An 18,963-nucleotide genomic window follows, 5' to 3' on the forward strand; every position below is an offset into this window, starting at 1 on the left:
GGATAATGCAGAATGAGGTGATCCACAAATTCAAGAATTTTAGTAATCTTGGAATTCACAAGGTCTCACCCTTAAGTGCACATTGGAATTTAGAAGCCATATCCCAAGGCTGAATAGTTGTTTTGTTGCTTGATTTTTACATGGTTCATAAGAATTCCGGAGTGTCTTGGTTGTATTTAACGGGGTTTAAGAGTTAATTTTCAGGAGGTGAATATACACCCTAGTGCAGAGAGCATATGCAAGGTTCTATGTATCACTTAAGCCCTGTGTTAAGGTCATAAAGTGCAGTTGCACTCTTAGAAGCATTTGACTCTGCAAAAATGGCACTGTAGGGTTCCATGTGTGTTGTGTTGCGATTCCTTCCATATCACATGAGCTCAGTGTACAAGTAGAAGGATATGGGATGAATTTCACTCTGAATGAATAAAGTGAGGGAGGAATAAACATTATCCCCTTCCCCCCAATCCTAAATTTCTATTCCAAAGCTATTGGTCTGACTTACTTCTTCTCTGGCTTCATGCTGTCTTAGGAAACTAACTTACCCTAACTGGTGGTTTTTGTCAAATCTTACCTTTTTTTAATGTTTTATTTAATATTGGTGAACATTCTGCTCAGGGTAGAACAGAAATCTAATGTCAGTTTGAAACTATCATTTATTATGCCTGAAACATGTAAATAGTCTGACAATTGGCAATCTGATTGCTCCCTTTCTGACTGCTGAAGAGGAAGCTTTAATTGCTTATGTCATGACCTGTTTTTGTGCCCCCTCAAAGATACTTTCTTGCCTCTGATTGGTCTGTGAAGTTTAAAGGCACAGTACTCCACCTTGATGGCACAGCACATCCTCTTACTTTCCAGGCATGATAGGACCAGTGCTCATTCTTGGTTGGAAAGTTTCCATTCCTGTACTGTATGGTACTTCGAACCAAAGCCTTAAGTGCAGTGAATATAATCCATCTACTTGGCATATCCATGTATTGAATCAGTTCCCATACTCAAATAATGGATTGTTGCGGAAAGGCCATAATTTAATCCAGTGATGTTAAAGAGCCTTTTGCCGTGAGCTGCCTTGGTTACTTTCCAAGAGCTTGAGTGCCTTGCCTAATTCTAACAAAACAAAGAAAGTGCCCACGCTCAGACTGTTCATTGTGACTGCCTCCACTGAGGAATAAATACTGCTTGGTTTGTTGGGTATGGTCACAGCCATGAAGTACTGCACACTTACAGGGTGACACTAGTAGTGGGGGCTCATTTAGGTACCAGAGTTTAAACCAGGGCTTGGAAAAAATCTCTCTATTAGCCCAAAGTAGATATGAAAGATGGATATAGAGCAGAAGGGAAACCCCCATTTGAGAAGCCCAACCCCACTGCAACCCCTTAAGTACAGGGATTTCTACCAAGGGGCTGTGCCTGGAATCTGTTGAGCCTCCTCCATATTTTATATGGTCCTGTTAAGAGTCAGATTAAATCTGAAGCTCCTCTCATCCTCTCCAACTGCTGGGAGGGAAAGAAGCTTTGCCTTCCATTCTCCTAGTGCCTCCGTTGTGAGGGGTTGAGAGGGCAAGTTTCTGCTACTGTAGGCTTTCCTAGCCTTTTTTTTTGGTTCTTCACCTGTGAAACTACAGTACTTACTCCTGCTGCTGTGAGCTTTTTCAAGAAGCAGCCTGAAAGTGAAAGGAAGACAAGTTTCCTTGCTGCTCTCAGGATTCTGAACAGCAGCAATGAAACCGACAAGTGTAGTTAGTTTCACATTGCTGCTTGGCAGTCTGATAGCTGCAGTAGAAACACTGCATGTGTATAGCTGCAGCCTCAAAGAAAATACTGCATTTATTCACTGGTGGAAGGTTATTGGCATGATGCAAAGGACTAAAAACTTCATTTTTTTTAAATGAAATCTGAAGTACTGTTGGAAGTGATGACACAAACTTTCATGCTGCCCAGGGAAAGCTTCTGACTTGTGTGTGGATTTTTCAAGCCTTGAGTTAAGCTATTATATTCTGTAACCAGAGGCAGCATTTCTTACTGTTTCTGGAACTTGCCCCTACCCTCCATATGGTTGTATGTGATGATACAGTGGAATGATGAGCCTTTTGGTAACAAAGCCACTGCTGTAGGTCTTAATCCAGCATGCTGGGCTGAGTTAGTGGGAGGAGCTGTCTGCTTCTCTTACCAGCTGGTCAGTTCATGTCTTGTGAAACATTCCTAGTTCTGTCTCTTTCTCTAAGCCAGTTACTCTGACACTTTTCCCAGGAAATGGTGTATGGCCTTGCAATAGCTGTGACTATCCCAGTTGCCTCTTTGTAGGATGTACTTGATAACTAGGTTATTTCACTATATACTCTTTCCTCTTACCAAGATTTAAAAACCATTAAGGAAATCTGTGCTGAACTGGGTCAGATTTATCTGCCACAGAAATCTGCAGCAGATTATGAAGCATGACACTCCCCCTGCCCCCTCCATTTGATGGCGCTACTTCTGACAAGACGAAAGCTGAATTATGCCTCGAAGTCTCGCTATATATCTAATTTATCCCCACACTATATCATCTAAAAGCCTTTACTATTTGATTTCTTATATACTTAACCGACTTTCCTTTTTTAGCCACTTTCAGGCGTTATCCCTAAAGAGGAACAAATCTAATCTGCAGAACTTCCTTCCTTGTTAAGTTTCATATTTTAGACTCTTTCACAAGATGCATGAGGGTTAAAAAGAACTCTTGCCTCATCTTGAAGTGGAAAGTTGGAAGTTCCCCCAAAGGGCAGAGTAGGCCACTGGTCACCACTTGTTCAAAGATTGTAGCTTGCAGTGTATGTTCTAGGTGGCTCACACCTCGCCTTGCTGCTTTGTTAATGCATCATGGGGCAAAGACCGCTTCTAATCATGGGCATGGTCTCTGTGTGGTTCCTGCTTTCCAGGAGCAGGGAATGCTAGCAAGGCCATGTAGCAGAGCAAGGATAAAAGGTTGCCAAGAGAAACATTCACCTGGCCTTGGCTTATCTTGGGAGCTAGAGGTGGGGATTCCATTGGGGGAGGGGGAGAGTTGACTTTACTCCTTTCCCGTCTCTCTTCTGTAGAGACATTCCGTGCGCCTCGCATGGGGCACTATGAACCCTGCTAATTGCTGGAATACTGAAGCTGTAACCTGTGTGACTCTACTTACTACTCCTTGCTCTATGTGGGAAACTTACTCCCAGTGCCTGGAGGGTCTGCTCTGAATCATGTGAAAAAGCATCAAGGACTGGCCCTAGTATCTATCTGAACTAATGGGGGTACGATGGAAGCAGAGATTCACCAGTGTAAATATTAACCAACACTGAACATTGGGTTGAGCAATGGTAAGAAGCTGAATAAGTGCTGTACTTTGCCCACCTCAGTAACACGTGTCTGGAATGATCTCTTGATGGAGGCTTTCCAAATACTCCCCACCCCCGTAATCATGGTAAGGTGATACCTTTTACTTTAAGGCATATAATTAATTACTAAGATGTAATATTTTTTCAGTCTTGCTAGTATTTATTGGTGCACAGTATTTGCAGTAGGTAAGAGTCTACTTGTTAATGTGCAAAGATGAATTTATTTCACCTCTCAGGGTGAGAGAAAAATATCCTTTTTGTATCCTCTTTGGTTATATTCAGAAGCCAGCCCATGAAATTCTATCACATACTTTAATAAACTTGTAATTTATTTTAAAATAAACGTAGGGGTCATCATTGGAAATGTGACTACTTCTTCACTGCTAATGTTCCTGTACAATAGCTGTTCACAGTGGGATTACCTTAGATAGGGCACGTGCTCTCCAAACTTTAATCTCTACTCCACAGCTGACCAACCCATAGATTTTTTTTTTTTACAGTGACTATAATCTTTCTGGAGAAACTGGTCTCTTCATTTGAATCCTACAACTCACTGATCATTATAACTAGTACCCTCACTCTACTTCTTCACAAATCACCCAAGAGAACTTTCTCCTTTTAAGCATTTCTTTGAAGACACACTGTTTCTAGCTGAACATAAGCTACATGTGTCCTCTAGTTTTGTGCAAAGCTGGAGATTGGTGTGGGCTGTGAATAACCATCCCTCGCTCTCATAGCAGGGGCACATTCTTTCCTCTACCATGCTGGAAAGCATGTACACAAAGTATGACCCAGTTCCTGAGGAATGGTCTAACACTTGCAGGCAAGCTTTTATTCTCCCCTTCCCCCGTTACAATTACATCTGTGGTACAATGCAGGTAAGCATGTGACCGGTGCAAAGTGCTATTGCCTTCAGTCAATGGATTTGGCCTACTCATTTTCTGTTGACAGACTTGACTGACTCACAGGACACTTTAGACTGGTGAATTTTGATCACCTTGGTAGAGCCATTTGAACTGACATTTTTGTCAAACGATCCGTGCACAATTAGCTCCTATGGCTGCCACCCTTGTGCTTTCTGGTACACACACTAGCAGCACAACACTCCTGCTGGCAGCTGGACGGATATCTTCACGGTGATATACCCGCAGCCATCTTCTCCCAGGCTCTCTCAATCCTAGCAGACTTCACCCACTTATGGATAATCCTTGCTTCTAGGTTGCGTGCATCTGTGACAGATGGAGGATCAGCTGGATGAGATCCTCTGTAGGGAATGCCAAGCATATACAATAGTTAGTTGTCCATATCCCAATATGAGCATGCAGTTACTCAGAGGCCATAACAGCCATGCTCAAGAGTCACAGTGGGATTTCATTTGTAACTAGTCTAGCTAGCTGAGGTGCAAAGGATCTAGTTTCCTTACATAAAACATTTGTCACAGGAGGGCTTCCCCTCTTGTGCATGGGATAGCTCCAGCCATGGAAACAAGGCTGTAGACATACCAACTGCTTACCATTCTAGTAGTGTGTAACCCTGAGAAAAGTTACAGTACAACCCACAGTAATGGTGGGGAGGTGGTCAGGATGCCTGCAGGAAAGGGAGTAATGGGGTCTCCTTGAGTTGGGGTAGCTCAGGATGGAAGGCACACTATTGTCCTCTCTGCTCAGTGCTCAAGGCCATCCAGCATCTAACTAAGGAAAGAAAGCGAGTGGTGGACTGTTGCGGTGTGCACTGCATATAGGCTGTCGGGTTACTGGGGCAGAGCGCTGGCCCTACTGGGGAGAAAGCAAGCACTTTTCTGGAAAGGAGCTTCCACCGAGAACAACTTGGCACGAGCCCTGCTCAAGAGGGCCCCTTCCCCAGTGATGAGACCAAGTGAACATGGTAAAACAGCAGCTACAAACCAAATACCATTTCCATGCTCAAGGAGAGGCAGAGCGGTGAGTTGGGTAAGTGGACAGCTCTTCTTCCAAAGCAGCATTTCAGCAGCTTAGTGCCCATGGTGCTTGGTGGGCTGTCTCCTGCTGAGGTTACTGTTGGTTTTCATTGCTGGGATCACCCAGGCCAACAGGGAGGCCGTAAGCAAAGGCTTATAGTTACAGGCTACCTACCGGAGATCCAGATGATGAGCGCCTCCCTTAATGGTTATCGCAATTAGTGAGGAACTGAGGTTACTCTTTATCTGAAACAATAAAATGTGCAAGTCAAACTCCCTATACCAGACAAGTGTGTTGAATAAGGGCTTTAAAAATTAAAGACGGAGCCAGTAAGGGCAAGAGGACACTGACCTAGTCATTAGCAGGACAGGTACAGGTGTGTCAAGATCATCATAAGCCCTTGTTTTCCTCCCACTCAGTCAAATGTGTTTTCTCAAATTAAATTGACATTTCCTCCATTACAGGTGAAAGCGTTGACGTTTGTGGCCAGGCTTATTTCCCCAATAAAACAGATCTGTCCAGAACCATGAGCCTTTCAGGCTTTACCATGGCTGCATCAGGTCGTGGGGAAGAATGAATTCATTTTTAGTTTGCACAAATCTGATCTTCAGCAACTAGAAGTTAGGGTGTTATTGCTGCTGTAGCTCAGAAGAAAAAGAAGAAGGCTTTCAACCAACGGGGGCAGGAGGGCGCGGGGGAGGAGAGGGACGGGCTGGAGTGGGAGTGCTGCAGCCACAGCTGGTTCTTTCTCTCTTTCCAGCCATTCTGAGAGCCAGAAGCTCAAGCTGAGCTGTTGCTGTTATGTCTAAAGCAAAGGGCATTGCAGCAAATATCAATATATAAAATCTGGCAGAAAGCAGCAGCCTCCCTGATAGACTAATTTACCATTTCCCACAAGGGTCCTGGGGCTGCCAAATAGTTTAGCAGAGCAAAAATACCTATTCAACAGAATGGACATGAGCAACTGCGCTGTAGCCATTCGGCATTTCCATGAAGCAGCCTAAGATGGTCTGTTAACGCTAGCCAGAAAGGGTGAGGTCAGCCAGGTTAAGAACTGGGGTCTCTCACACCTGTGCTCAGCCCACAGCGAGGCAGATACTTACGCCACCGCCTGCCCATGGATCCAAGTCTCCATTCGAAAATATGATGTTGCTTGCAGCTTTCAGGTCTGAAATTCACACAGATGATATCTGAGGGGCCTCTTTACTTTCCTGTCCATTTACCAAAATCTGTTTAGCTGCTTCAGAGTGTGCGAACGACAGTGGAAAATTAAAAAAAATTCTTGGCAGTCACTTTGGTTTTCCACTTGTTTTAAGTGAAGTACAGTATGGGCTGATTACAGAAAGCCAGGCTTCTCCTGGACTCTGCCACCACCTCCCCTCTAACAACATGTGCATGAAGAGCAGATGCTCAGAGGGGGAGGTGGAAAGGAAGCTGTGCCAAGAAGAGATTGCTGCTCATTCTTCCAGAAAGAAGCCAGTCCTGACCAGCTCCAGCTCCACCCCAAGCATGACCTGCCTCCATGCTTTACTGGGGCCAGTCTTGTGTTGGTGCAAGAATCACTAGGGAGGGAGGAGGCAGAGTCAGTCAAAGTAGGAGCTGGGAAAAGCCAGCAAAATGTCAGAGCTTGGAGAGGGGGGTGGGGCAGGAGAGAGGGTAGGGCACAGTTATGGTCCTAGAGGGGAGTTGCAGTGGGGGGGCATTAGGGAAACAGGAGGAGAAGAGGAGAGACTAGAGACTAGTTGATTTCGCTGCAGTCCTTTAAGAGAACAGCTGCAACTGTAGGAATCACTTGCCACCCGTGATGTGTGTGTATATTCATTATAACTGAGCCAGCCCTTCCCCTTAATGCTATCCAGGTCTCCAAACCAGAATGCAGGGGACCGTGGTGGGGAAACACACAGCTGATGCAAAGGAATAAACAGCAACATGCAGCTTACCGCTGCCCCAAAACATTGTTTGCAACCAGTCCCGTTGTGGGTGCACGAGCCATTTGTTGAAGCAGTACTGCTGTCTCATAGTCTCGGTGAACGGGATTTCAGGGAACATGTCGGTCACGTTGTTGCTGCTGAAGGTTAAGTTGATCTCAGTACAAGCCTGTGATGGAAATGGGAACTGTCAAGATGGAAAGGGGGAGGATCTGTATTAAAGTCCATTGATTCCTCCAAGCAGTGTACCTGATAGTCCCACGCCTCAGCATCTGGGCCGATGCCACAGCCAGTCGGGTCAGAACATTTTCTGTACTGTTTGTATATGTCGTAACACGGGGCCATCCCACTCGAGTTGTAGAACACTCCTGCCAAGCAGAAAGACAGAGTTAAGCTGGGCTGTCAATAGCTCAATAGCTGCACTACCCAGAGCGACCCCAAAGAACTCAAGCTGAGAGACCAGCCAGAGAAGACATAAGGAGATCAGGGTGTGTGGACAGGGTAATAGATCTAAAAGGCTGGGTGCCCTTCTGAGCCAGGCTGTAGTAAAGATCACAGCTCTCCACCTGCCTAGTCATTAGATCACCACCATCTCTTCGCTGGCTGTGGGAGAGCCTTCTCTGCACCACCCAGCGTCCGCAACAGGCCCCTTGGGTCTTTTTGCCTCGTTGGCTCTCCCATCTTGTTCCAAATCTGGTCTCAGCCCTACGTGAGTCTGACTAATGCACTTCAGCTGTTGTATAGTCACACACATACTATCCCGAACTGAATTCTCAAACTGCACAAGGCTAATGTCTGTCCACCCCCCAGGGTGTATTTACTGCAGCTTCAAGACAGCAACTTAAGCAAACTGGCCAATGCCAGCCCTGCAAAGAGAGAATTTTGTTTGATCACGAATTGAAAAAGGGAGGGCGACATGCCCAGACTTGCCCAGATGAAAACAAGTACCTGGCCTATACAAGTCAATCAGGCGCAGCATGGGAGCTGGAGGACACTGGGCACCTTTGTGTGGATGAATAATTGGCAGACAGAGAAGAGAAGGAAGGACTGTTTGCTGCCTGCCACTCAAATGACTTGCTCATATAGTAGCCCAAAAGGAACACTACAGACAAACGCTACCCGTGGCTCGGTCTCCTCTGCTAAGCACACAGCACTTGGTGCTCTTGCCGCCCAGAAGCCAGGATTCGGAAGAGTCTGACAGACACAGCTCCCCAAAAAGTGAAACTAAAGGCTCCACTGAAAACCCCTCCATGGGGGGAAGGAGTCACTCCTTATAGACACCTGCAGAGAGATTCCTGCGCCCCTCCTGGTCACAAGGCAGCTTTCAGAGGGATGTCGCTCAGCACTCAGAGCCAGTCTCTCACATCGGACACATACCTGGCTAAACTCCTGGACGGAGCATGCAGCCTCCGCTCACAGAACGCGCTGTGCGATGTAACGCTGGAGGCAGATGGGGTTCGCTTTCCAGCGCACAAGATCATTTTGGCTTCAGCGAGCAATTACTGCAAGATCCTGTTTGTTGGAAACTCGACACATGCCGGGAGCCCCCATGCGAACGTGCAGCTGAAAGCCATCAGCGCTGGGGGGCTGAGGAATGTTCTCAACTTCATTTACTCCAACAAACTGGAACTCTCCCTACAGAACGTGGAAGAGACGTTCAAGGCGGCAGAAACCCTTCTCGTCCGGGAAGTGATCAAGCTGTGCTTTCAGTTTCTGGAGGACGGTCTGAATCACAACAACTGCCTGGACACACTCAACATCGCTAGGAGGCTTGGTCCAGAAGAGTTGAGACAGAAAGCCATGTACCACGTAGGGCGGCACTACAAACAGATACTGACTGATCCTCAGTGCATGAAGGAGCTGGACAAAGAGACTCTGTGTGAAATCTTAGACAAGACAGACATGGCAGGGTGCACCGAGCTGGAGCTATTCAACGCTGCTGTAAGCTGGCTGCTGCATGACAGCGCGAGGCTGAAAGGAGCAGCGGATATTTTAAGGCGAATCCGATTTCCTCTCATTCCTCTGCGGGATCTGCAGAGATACGTGCAGGAAACACCCATTATGAGGACAGACTCGGAGTGCCATAGATACCTCCAGGAGGCTCTAATCTACCACTCCCAGCTGTATGCTCAGCCAGTCCTGCAGACCCAACACACAAGCATCCGCTCCAGCTCCTCTATGCTGCTGATTCTTGGTGGCAGAACCACGGATAATAGAGTCTGCAGAGACATGTGGGCTGCGGATGAGAGCTGCAGTGCATGGAGAAAGATAGGTGACCTCGCCATACCCATCTACAACCACTGTGTAGCTGTGATCAATAACTTCCTCTTTGTCATCGGCGGCCAGTCCAGATTTGATCCCGCAGGGAAACATCCTTCAAACGAGGTAAGGTGCTTTAGGTTAGAGGGAATCAAGTGATCGAAGGGAGTTCAGTACACACAACAGCTCAGATGAGCTAAGGCCAGTTTCCCCACTAGGTACCTAAAGTCATTGTTCAGAGACGCGGAGCTTTCACAACTCCACTGAAGTCAGTGGAGGTCGCAGGTGTCCAGCTTAGTAACTGGAAAAAAAAATCAGACCCCTTATTTAGCTGCCTAACCTTCATTGGAAAGCGCTGGCCTTGAACATGGCAGAGACAAATGGCCTGGCCGAGATTTTAATTTAAAAGAGCTGCCTGGCACGCGAACGGTCTCCCTCCAGTTCACAGCACTCTTCAGGATGGCTGCAGAGTAATGACCGGGTTCAATCACTCGTCACTCTCCTGGAGAGGTATAAGAGAAGTCGTGTTTGAGGTCGGACCGGAGTCATCTCCTCCAGGCTGCCCAGGGCAGGGGACACAGCAGGGGGGGAGGGATAGCTCAGTGGTTTGAGCATTGGCCTGCTAAACCCAGGGTTGTGAGTTCAATCCTTCAGGGGGCCACTTAGGGATCTGGGGCAAAAATTGGTCCTGCTAGTGAAGGCAGGGGGCTGGACTCAATGACCTTTCAAGGTCCCTTCCAGTTCTAGGAGATTGGTATATCTCCAATTATTACCTATTTACCTAGGGCAGGTCTGCTCCGACAAGGTATTTCCTAGTGCTCTGTCCAGTTTTAAAATCCCTCTGGGGATGGGGCTCCCACCACGTCCTTTGGGAGACAAGTTAGGCCAGTCAAACTCTCCATCTCTGTTTAGCACATTCCACTTCCGTGGATCACAACAGAAACCCTTGTACGCCAGCCCCAAAACAGGCCAACCTCAAACACCTGACGTAGTAGAACACCGGCCCACATCCATCAGTCCTCATGGCCTTTGATCTCTGCTGCCTGACCCAGTCCCACTGAAGCAGGATCGTATTCAGACCATCCCCTCTGCCACAAGAATTGCTCTAGCAATGGCAAGAGTTATAGTTCGACTCTCCTTAAAAAAAGCGCCTCCATTTCTTTTGCCCATGAAGGGTGAATACCCCCAGCTCCAGTGCCTTGCCCCTGCCTAGGAAGTAAGGCACCATTTGTTTCAACCTGCCAACCTGAAGCATATTCTCACCAGCAACTGCACACTGCACCATAGTAACTCTAGCTCAGGAACCAACCCATGCAACAAACCTCGATGCCAACCTGCCCACCATATCTACACCCACCACACACACACAGGACCTAACCAGAGCAGCCACACACCACCACACATCATCATTCACCCACCAATGCAATATATGCCATCATATATGCATGCCATGCCCTTGCCTGCCTACATCGGCCCAAAACTGGACAGTCTCTAAGAAAAGGATAAATGGACACAAATCAGACATTAGAATAGGCAATATACAAAAACCTGTAGAGAACACTTCAACCTCCTCCACCCACAATGGCTTTTTTTTTTTGGCCATCCCAAAAAAAAAAAAAAAAAAAAACTTCAACTCAGACTTGAAAGATGCTGAGCTCATTCATCTGTAAATTTAAAAATCATCAGCCAGGACTAAAACACTACTGTGAATGGGCTAGCAATTACAGAACCAGTTTCTCTTCCCTTTTTTTTCACCTCTCTGCTGGAACAGGGCCTCATCCTCCTCCTCCTCCTCTAACCTCGTTCTCTCTTTCTTCTTTTTTTTTTTCTTGCTATACCTGCCCTGCTGCCTTTGCCACTGCTTGCAAGAAGAAGAGGTTATCACATGCAAGCACTGCTGCTCATGCTGGTGCTAGCTCATAAGGTGCCACAGCCAGAGGGGTTGTTTCAGGGGTTAGCTAGAGAGTGTTAGCCCAGGTGGAGCTCAGCGTCCTACTTGCTAAATGTCACTTTGTTCTTAGAGCCCAAACTGGTTGCCCCACAGGGTCTCTGGGAAACTCTGCCCCCCAAGCAGACTTAACGGGGGGCGGCAGGGTTAGGGAGGCTGCAGGAAGCAGCACAGTGCTACCAGCATCCCCGAGGCTCTTCTGGTCTAGGCCCTTCACCACCACCACCCAAAAGGGTCAGCTCTGCCCAGGAGATGGGAAGCCTCAGACCAGGCTGGGACGCAGCACTGGTCAGTTGGTGGCAAGAGGCCAGAGGGTGACAGCGGTGCTGTGTCTTTAGCAGCGTGAATCAACATGCCAGCCTGGCGGCTGTATAACTTTACCCACGGTCAAGCCAAGTTCTGCCCGGTACGGAGGATCACACGGGTTTCCAGCTGGAAGCCTTGTTCTGACAGCCCCCTCTGTGGTAGTTTCCCATGGGGCAGGTGGGATTCCTGAGACAGCCCATCTGTCATGCTACAGCACAGAGCCTTGTACCAGCTTCTTATCACTTGCCCTGTTTAAATAAGTAGCTCAAACATGCAGCTTTTGCTGTGACCAGAGATGTAACTTTGTGGAGGGGGCGTTGCACAGATCTTACCCACTCACGTTTAGAAAAGCTCTGTAGCATTTAGGTCCCATATGCGGCCAAGGCTGTGCAGCTTGTTAGGCTTGGGGCACACTAATTGCCATTGAAAGGAACCGTTCCGGTTGGGCTGTATTAGCCCCCTCAGCTGAAGGGAATCCCGGGCTGTGCCTGCAGCACACGTAGACGTACTGTGCTAATTCTAATCTAGCTCGCTTGTGAACTGGAGTAGTGAAGCTGTGGCAACACAGGCTTAGGCATGGGCCAGCTGCCTGAGTAATTATCCGGGGCTCTAGGCAGTCTTGTACAACCCACGTTAAAGCCCGTGAAGCTGCAGCCTCACTGCTCTGGTACCCAGGCTCGGCCGATGAAAGCTAGATCAGGTCCATCTACACAACTGCAGTCACCTCCTGAGTGCAGTGCATAGCAGTTCTTAAAGCCATGCCTGTCTCCCACCAGCCTGGCTAGCTAACTGCCTGGCGCAGTGACCGCTGTTCCCTCTATTGTGATCCTAGGTGTTCCGCTTTGATCCCCGTGACATGTCATGGCTCCAGGTCTCCAGCATGCTGGAGAGGCGGACGCGCTTCCATGTGGCTGTGCTGTCTGATCGCATCCTGGCTGTGGGCGGCGGGACGCTGCTGGGGAAGCTCACCAACACCATGGAAGCATACCAGCCTGCGGAGAACACGTGGGAGTGCGCTGCTCCCTTCCCAGTGCCAGTGGCTGATCATGCAGGCACCACCCACAAGGGAATCCTCTACATTTCAGGTGACGCTGCTCTTGGAACGCACGTAGCTACTTTGCTTTTACCAGTAACCTTACAAGTCAAGTAAGACTGGACCTGGATTGACCAGGGAAATCCATAGTGCGGTATGGGGCTGGTGCTACTCCTCCTGAACCAATGCCAGCCGTTACATCAGAGGGCAGCGCCTTGCAGAGAAGACTTACAATAGGATCTGGGCCAGCTGCAGTTAAACATCCCATTGCACGTTTTGTCAGAACAGGAATTTTGACCGTAGTGTCTTGGCCAAATTCCAGCTGCTTTCCTTTAAGAAAGCAAACTAGGGTGAGATTTCCAAAGCACTGCCGCATGTTTAGCCACACACGTGACATGCATTTTAATGGAAGATGTGGGACTAAATCCCCTGCACTGTTCTGGAATGCTCAGTTACTTTTTGTGCTTCATTGCCTAGGCTGAAGTGTAAGCTCTTCAGGGCAAGGGCCAGCTGATGTTTCTGTACAGCGCCTGGCACAATGAGGCCCCAGGCCTTATGTGGACCGTGGGCACTGTTGCAATAGGATTTACTAATTGCATGCTCACGCCCTGGTAAAAGAACGTTACTAAGGTTGCAAAGTCAAACACTCAAAAGTTAGAAAATGCCAAAATTAAGGTTGCCTGGCCAACCTTAATTCAGCCCCTTTGTGCGTAAGCACTTCCATACATTCTTTAATTACATGGTCACGTACTGTTTTTTCCACAGGACCCCCTGCATCAGTCATCCCCTGCCCCCAAAGCACTAGAATTTTTCAAAGAAAAAGCTGCCAGAATTTTCTAAAATGGCAAAACAATGTATTTCCCCCCTAGCCTCAATCTTGGAAACGCTACACTGTTCTGGTTGGAATTTTCCAAAAAAAGGTTCAGCCTGAGGCAGACACCTGTCATGGAAAATTTCAGTTCAACCATTTAACATTTTGACAATGTTTTATAAGGAACCGAAAACAAGTCTTATAAATGGGAAGTGTTAGGCACGCACAATAATAGGCAGCCCCACCTATGACATAACTACCTAATAAACACAGCCGGAAATACAAAAATTAAGGGTTCCTTCAGTAATTGTTAGCTTGGACACGTAGTATAATGTACAGTCATCGCTAGTCCCAGGGCTGCCCCGCAAGTGGGGCAATTTGCCCTGGGCCCCACAGGGGCCCCGTGAGCCCTAGCCTGGCAGCGGTCCAGGTCTTCAGCGGCATTTCAGTGGTGGTGGGGCCCTTCAGTCACTCCGGGTCTTCGGTGGCGGGGGGCCCTTCAGTGCTGCCGAAGGCGTGGAGCAACTGAAGGGGCCCCCCGCCGCCGAAATGCCCGGCGAGCCCTGGCTCAGTGGTGGTCCGGGTCTTTGGCGGCATTTCGGCGGTGGGGGGGCCCCTTCAGTGCTGCCGAAGGCATGGAGCGACTGAAGGGCCCTCCACCGCCGAAATGCTGCCGAAGACCCAGACTGCGGCCAGGTGAGTACATGCGTCACAGCTCCCCCTCTTTGCCCCAGGCCCCCGAATCCTCTGGGTGGCCCTGGCTAGTCCTGTCTCATGTCAAAAGAAAGCGCATCATTAACACAATGACATTTATGGTATTGCTTGTGTGCTATAAGATGATTTGACATTGCAGTAGGAACCTTTGGTTTTTGACTTTCATCGATTTTAAGGCTAGAAATGATCATTGGGATCGAGTTCCCGGACCTCCTAGATTTGATTTTAACTGTGCAATCTGCGTGGTGCATTTAATATATAATTATACCGTGGTATCTTAGGAGAAGGACACTGAAGCGTAAGACTCGGAGATCAGTTCTACCTTAGTGTCCAAATAAGCATAAAAGCCCCTCTGAAATGGCACATCTTAACCCCCGGATCCAGTGCAATGCTCCTGTATCAGCCAGAGTGAGCGGCTGACATAGGTCGGAAGGATGGCCCAGTGGTTCAGGCACTAGCCTTGGGCTTGAGAGACTGGGATTCAATTCTTTGCTCCACCTGCAGGAGTTTAGACAAGTCCCTTAGTCTCTGTGTTTGTTTCCCATTTGTACAATGAGGATAAAGATGCTCCCCTACCTCCCAGGGTGTCGTGAGAACGAATGCATTAAAACCACTGTGAAGTGCTGACATCCCATGGTTCTGTCTCATTGAAGTTAGAAAGGAAGACAGGACTGGATCACTGAGTCTAGTCCCCTGCTATCATAGGCAGCCCCATCACCGAATCCCATTCATACTACTAGCCCGCGGGGTCTTATCCACAGCTGTGTCCAATCATACTGAACAGTTCCGCATGCAATGCTGGTAGGAGAGCTTCAAACAAAACGTGCTGTATCCAAGCAGACAGCCTGGGGGTGGAGAGTGTTTACACACAATCTGGAAAACCCGGGAGTTAAGTGTTGTGTCAGCCACATTTGACCTCCTGTCCTCCCTTATCTTTATCTCCAAGACTCTGCCTGTCTGCATTCTTCAGTTCAGTGAGCATGAAGGGGTGTGCAGCCTCCTGCCTCAAAGAGAGCAACTGGTCTGCTGCAGCCCTGAGATACCCACGGGAGGGGTGTCTTAGAGCCAGGGAACGGTTCAAGAACAGAAACTGGCTCAGATTCAAGAATCAGGCAAAAATTGAAAGACATTTCAACAGATTTCTTTTTAAATAGCCACTTTTGTGCATCTCTACACGTCCTGGGGCCCGGTGGAAGCAGATCCCCCAAGAGAGGCTGTTCCTGCTTCCTGGTTGGGCTGGAAATACCCTACGTGGCACCATAATATCTTGTGAGGGAAAAATGCGTTTGCAGGAGACACTTTTCACATCCAAGAGGTTTGATTTTAAAACCTCCAGCCCTCTGGATGCTCATCTGGCACACACCACTGGTAACACCATCCTGCCCTTTCTGGTGAGGAAGCCCCTCCCCACTTTGAGTAGGAGAGGCAGCTGGGTCTTCAGGGTACAGCACCTTGGCAAGGCTGCATATGTAGCTGGATCAGTTCCCTCTCCCCATGCCATAGGCAGAGATGGCTGGCAAGGCCCCCTTAATGCCTGTTTGCAGAGTGCGGTGAGCCGCTGATGGGAACAGCTTTAGCAGGGCAGAGCGATTCTATCCTCACTTCTCTCCTCCAGGGGGCTTTTCTGCTGGCAAGACCTTGAGGGACACGTACAGCTACCTCCCTCGCCTCCGGCGCTGGATCGCTAACCGTGCCATGGCCTTTGCCCGCTGTGACCATGGAATGGCTGCAGTCAGAGACAGGATCTTCTGTATTGGAGGCAGGACTTTAAATGCTGTAAGTTGGGCTTTGTTCTTATAAATGGCCAGGTGGTGCCCCAGATGCAGGCTTTCTACCTACAGGTCCTAATCTACAGCACTGTATTATTCCAGTTTGACACTGTAAACTTCATTAATTTCAATGGATTTCAGTCTTGCTTCAGTGTACTAATGCAGTGGTGAACCAGGCCAATAAGCCCGTACAAATGTCTAGGTCCATAACATTGTTTTCATGAGTTGCTGCCCTGTTATAATCAAATCCTAGTTACTACCAATATCAAGAATATTTACAGCATCAATGGAAATGTTTTAAAAGCCAAATCATTCCTTTGCAGTCACATCCTAATGCAGGAGTGAAACTGACAAGCCGATTCTCATGCATGCTGAGGGAAATGCAGAGAGCAAGCAGGAGAGAGAGAGGAAGGACGGTCTAGTGGGTAGGGAGCTAGCCTGGATTCAAGTCTGTGTTCTGTCCCAGACTTCCTTGGACAAGTCACTTAGCCCATGTCTACGCTACAGCAGCTATAGCAGCACTGCTGGGGCTGCAGCTAGGATGCCACAGTGGCATAGATGCTTCCTACATCGAAGGAAGGGGTTTGTCCATCGATGTCGGTGATCCATCTCAGAGATGGTACCTATGTTGACGGAATAATTCTTCTGTCACCTAGCTGTGTTAACTGGTCTGGTCAACTTAACTACCTCACACAGGGCGCAAAGTTTTTACAGCCCTGAGCGATGGAGCTAGCTCAATCTAAATTTTTAGGTGTAGACCAGGCCTAAGTCTCTCTGTGCCTCAGTTCCCCATCTGTACAATGGGGAGAATAGCACTGCCCTGCCTCCCAGGGATGTTGTGGGGATAAATACATGAACGATCGTGCTGCACTCAGATACTACGGTAATGAGGGCCATAAAAGAGAGAACTATCAAGTAAATCAGGTTTCTAAAGCTCTTTCCGTTTTACTCATTGCAGGGGGTTAACATAGGTGAGGGCTTTTCTTTTAGAATTCGCTGTCCTGTGGCAGCCTGCCTGGCAAAAGGATTCTCTGAGTGTCTCCACACTCCTCCAGGAGAATTCAATGTGTAACAAGCAACCCTGCTCCAGGCCATGCACCATCCTGCACTGACAGCTCCTGTGGTGTTCTCAAGCACTCTGCCTCCAGCCTCTTGCTCCATAGGCGGAGGCTCAATGCATAAGGATACACATGGTTTGTGTTAAGTATCAGAGGGGTCGCCGTGTTTGCTGCTTTTACAGAGCCAGACTAAGAGTCCTGTGGCACCTTATAGACTAACAGACGTATTGAAGCATGAGCTTTCGTGGGTGAATACCCACTTCGTCAGACGCATGTGGACCACAAAGCTTGTGCTCCAATACGTCTGTTAGTCTATAAGGTGCCACAGGACTCTGTTGCTTTATATGGTTTGTGTTATTACTGACACTGACAACTCATTAGTGGTGGGGCAGTTTTTCAGGCCTGCCTTTAACTGGATCCCTCTGGTTTTGTGCCTTCAGTTTTGACCACCTGCATATCCCAGCATGGTGCCCTGATCTGCAGATTCAGACAGGTACCCAGGTATCTAAGTGGGTTAAATCGGTGGGTGCGAAACCACTGGCCCTTGGAGCCTTTGATGTAGAGGATAGGTTGATATAGATGGAGCTGCGGATGGCACCTCCTCTCCCCCAAGCTTCATCTTGGCTGCTGTCCATGACATGACACAACACAACCCACCATTCAGGGGCTCCCCCCTAGTGCCTTAAATCTAACGGGGACAGACCAGAACTGGGGCTGTTTCAGCTCCTAGGTGCACTTGCTTTTCCCTGCATTCCCTCTCCATTTTCCAGAGAGGAACGACCCCTCTTCAGAGCCATTTTCTGACACCACTTTGGTGTTTCATTTGGGTTTCTTAGGATGCTTGTAAATTAACTGCTACATTTCAACTGTGAATGAGGCACCCTGAGCCCCCTGGTGGGCAAATAGTTTAAGAACACAGTTTGCCTTTAACCATGTCTTAAGACGCTGGCATCACTCACTGGGTGGGGGGATCATTAGATTGAAAGAGTCCAGTGCTACGGTACCATCCAGCCAAGCTGTCACATGGCAAATCCGTGTTGATCTGGTTCGTTGCAGGCAGAGGAATGGATTCAAGTGAACGAGACAGAACATTACTGTCCGATGACTGACCAGTGGACCACGCTAACACTATCCCCCTTTGGCTGCTGCCAGTTCAGCGTCACTGTGCTCCACTCCAGACTCTATATCACAGGAGGTGGATCGCTGCGATGCATGAGTAAAGAGGATGGTGTGTTCATCTATGATCCCGACGGGAGGATATGGAAGAAAGCTGGCTCCCTGCCTCAGGCTTTGGTCGATCACGCCTCCTGCATGATTAAACTGTCCTGTGAGATGGCAGCTGACCAGCAGGAGAGAGGAGTGAAATGCTCACCCGGTGGCAACAGCAGAAAGAGATCCACTCTCAGCTTGTTCATTACCAACAAACAAGAGCCCCCCTCGGCTTTTTAAAGGGAGCAGGAAGTGGATCCGTGAAGGAGCTCCTCTGATGGAGCACTTGGCAAACGCCCTAAGCATTTTAAGAGGTCTCCTCAATTCCTAGCCAAACACTGCTGCTTGGGATTTAGGAGCAGCACATTCTTGGCTTAACATTAGCACGTTGCTGGCGTGCACTGCTGAGGTGGCAGTGCAAGCAGAATGAACGAGGAAGTGGAGGCATGTCCTAGCCGCACTGCGCTGGGCTGGATACTTCTCTAGTTTTAAAAATAAAGAATATTTTCCCTTCTAAATCTCTAACATATGCAGACCTTCTTTGAAATGAACAAAGATGAAGTTTAGAACTACTGTATTTTTTTAAAAAATAACTAAAGAAGTGTTTTACTCAGAAAATTGTACTCAAAGTTCTTTTA

General features: G+C 48.2%; 2 protein-coding genes across 2 annotated transcripts in view; one reads left to right on the forward strand and one right to left on the reverse strand.

The window, feature by feature from the left end:
- Positions 1-2,689: 2,689 nt before the first annotated feature.
- The window catches only part of DPP7 (dipeptidyl peptidase 7), a 36,183-nt gene continuing 19,909 nt past the window's right edge, over positions 2,690-18,963 (reverse strand). Inside the window, exons 9-13 of the mRNA XM_039506041.1 lie at positions 7,468-7,586; positions 7,231-7,387; positions 6,394-6,458; positions 5,465-5,535; positions 2,690-4,617 (exon numbers count right to left, since the gene is read on the reverse strand). Coding sequence (XP_039361975.1) covers positions 4,485-4,617; positions 5,465-5,535; positions 6,394-6,458; positions 7,231-7,387; positions 7,468-7,586 — 545 coding nt within the window. The 3' untranslated portion in view covers positions 2,690-4,484. The remainder of the gene's footprint in view (positions 4,618-5,464; positions 5,536-6,393; positions 6,459-7,230; positions 7,388-7,467; positions 7,587-18,963) is intronic.
- Positions 7,384-18,821, forward strand: LOC120386611 (kelch-like protein 13). Its single transcript, XM_039506040.1, has 4 exons — positions 7,384-9,603; positions 12,564-12,816; positions 15,905-16,065; positions 18,173-18,821. Exons 1-4 carry the CDS (start codon positions 8,551-8,553, stop codon positions 18,563-18,565), a joined length of 1,860 nt encoding a protein of 619 aa, XP_039361974.1. The 5' UTR covers positions 7,384-8,550; the 3' UTR covers positions 18,566-18,821.

This window comes from Mauremys reevesii, linkage group 19 (genome assembly GCF_016161935.1).
Source record: "Mauremys reevesii isolate NIE-2019 linkage group 19, ASM1616193v1, whole genome shotgun sequence".
In the NCBI taxonomy this organism is placed as follows: Eukaryota; Metazoa; Chordata; order Testudines; family Geoemydidae; genus Mauremys; species Mauremys reevesii.

Coding starts and splice junctions, on each gene's coding strand:
- LOC120386611 (XM_039506040.1), top strand. CDS start 8,551: ATGTCGCTCAGCACTCAGAGCCAGTCTCTCACATCGGACACATACCTG. Junction 12,817..15,904: donor GGGAATCCTCTACATTTCAG/GTGACGCTGCTC, acceptor TCTCTCCTCCAG/GGGGCTTTTCTGCTGGCAAG. Junction 16,066..18,172: donor GAGGCAGGACTTTAAATGCT/GTAAGTTGGGCT, acceptor GGTTCGTTGCAG/GCAGAGGAATGGATTCAAGT.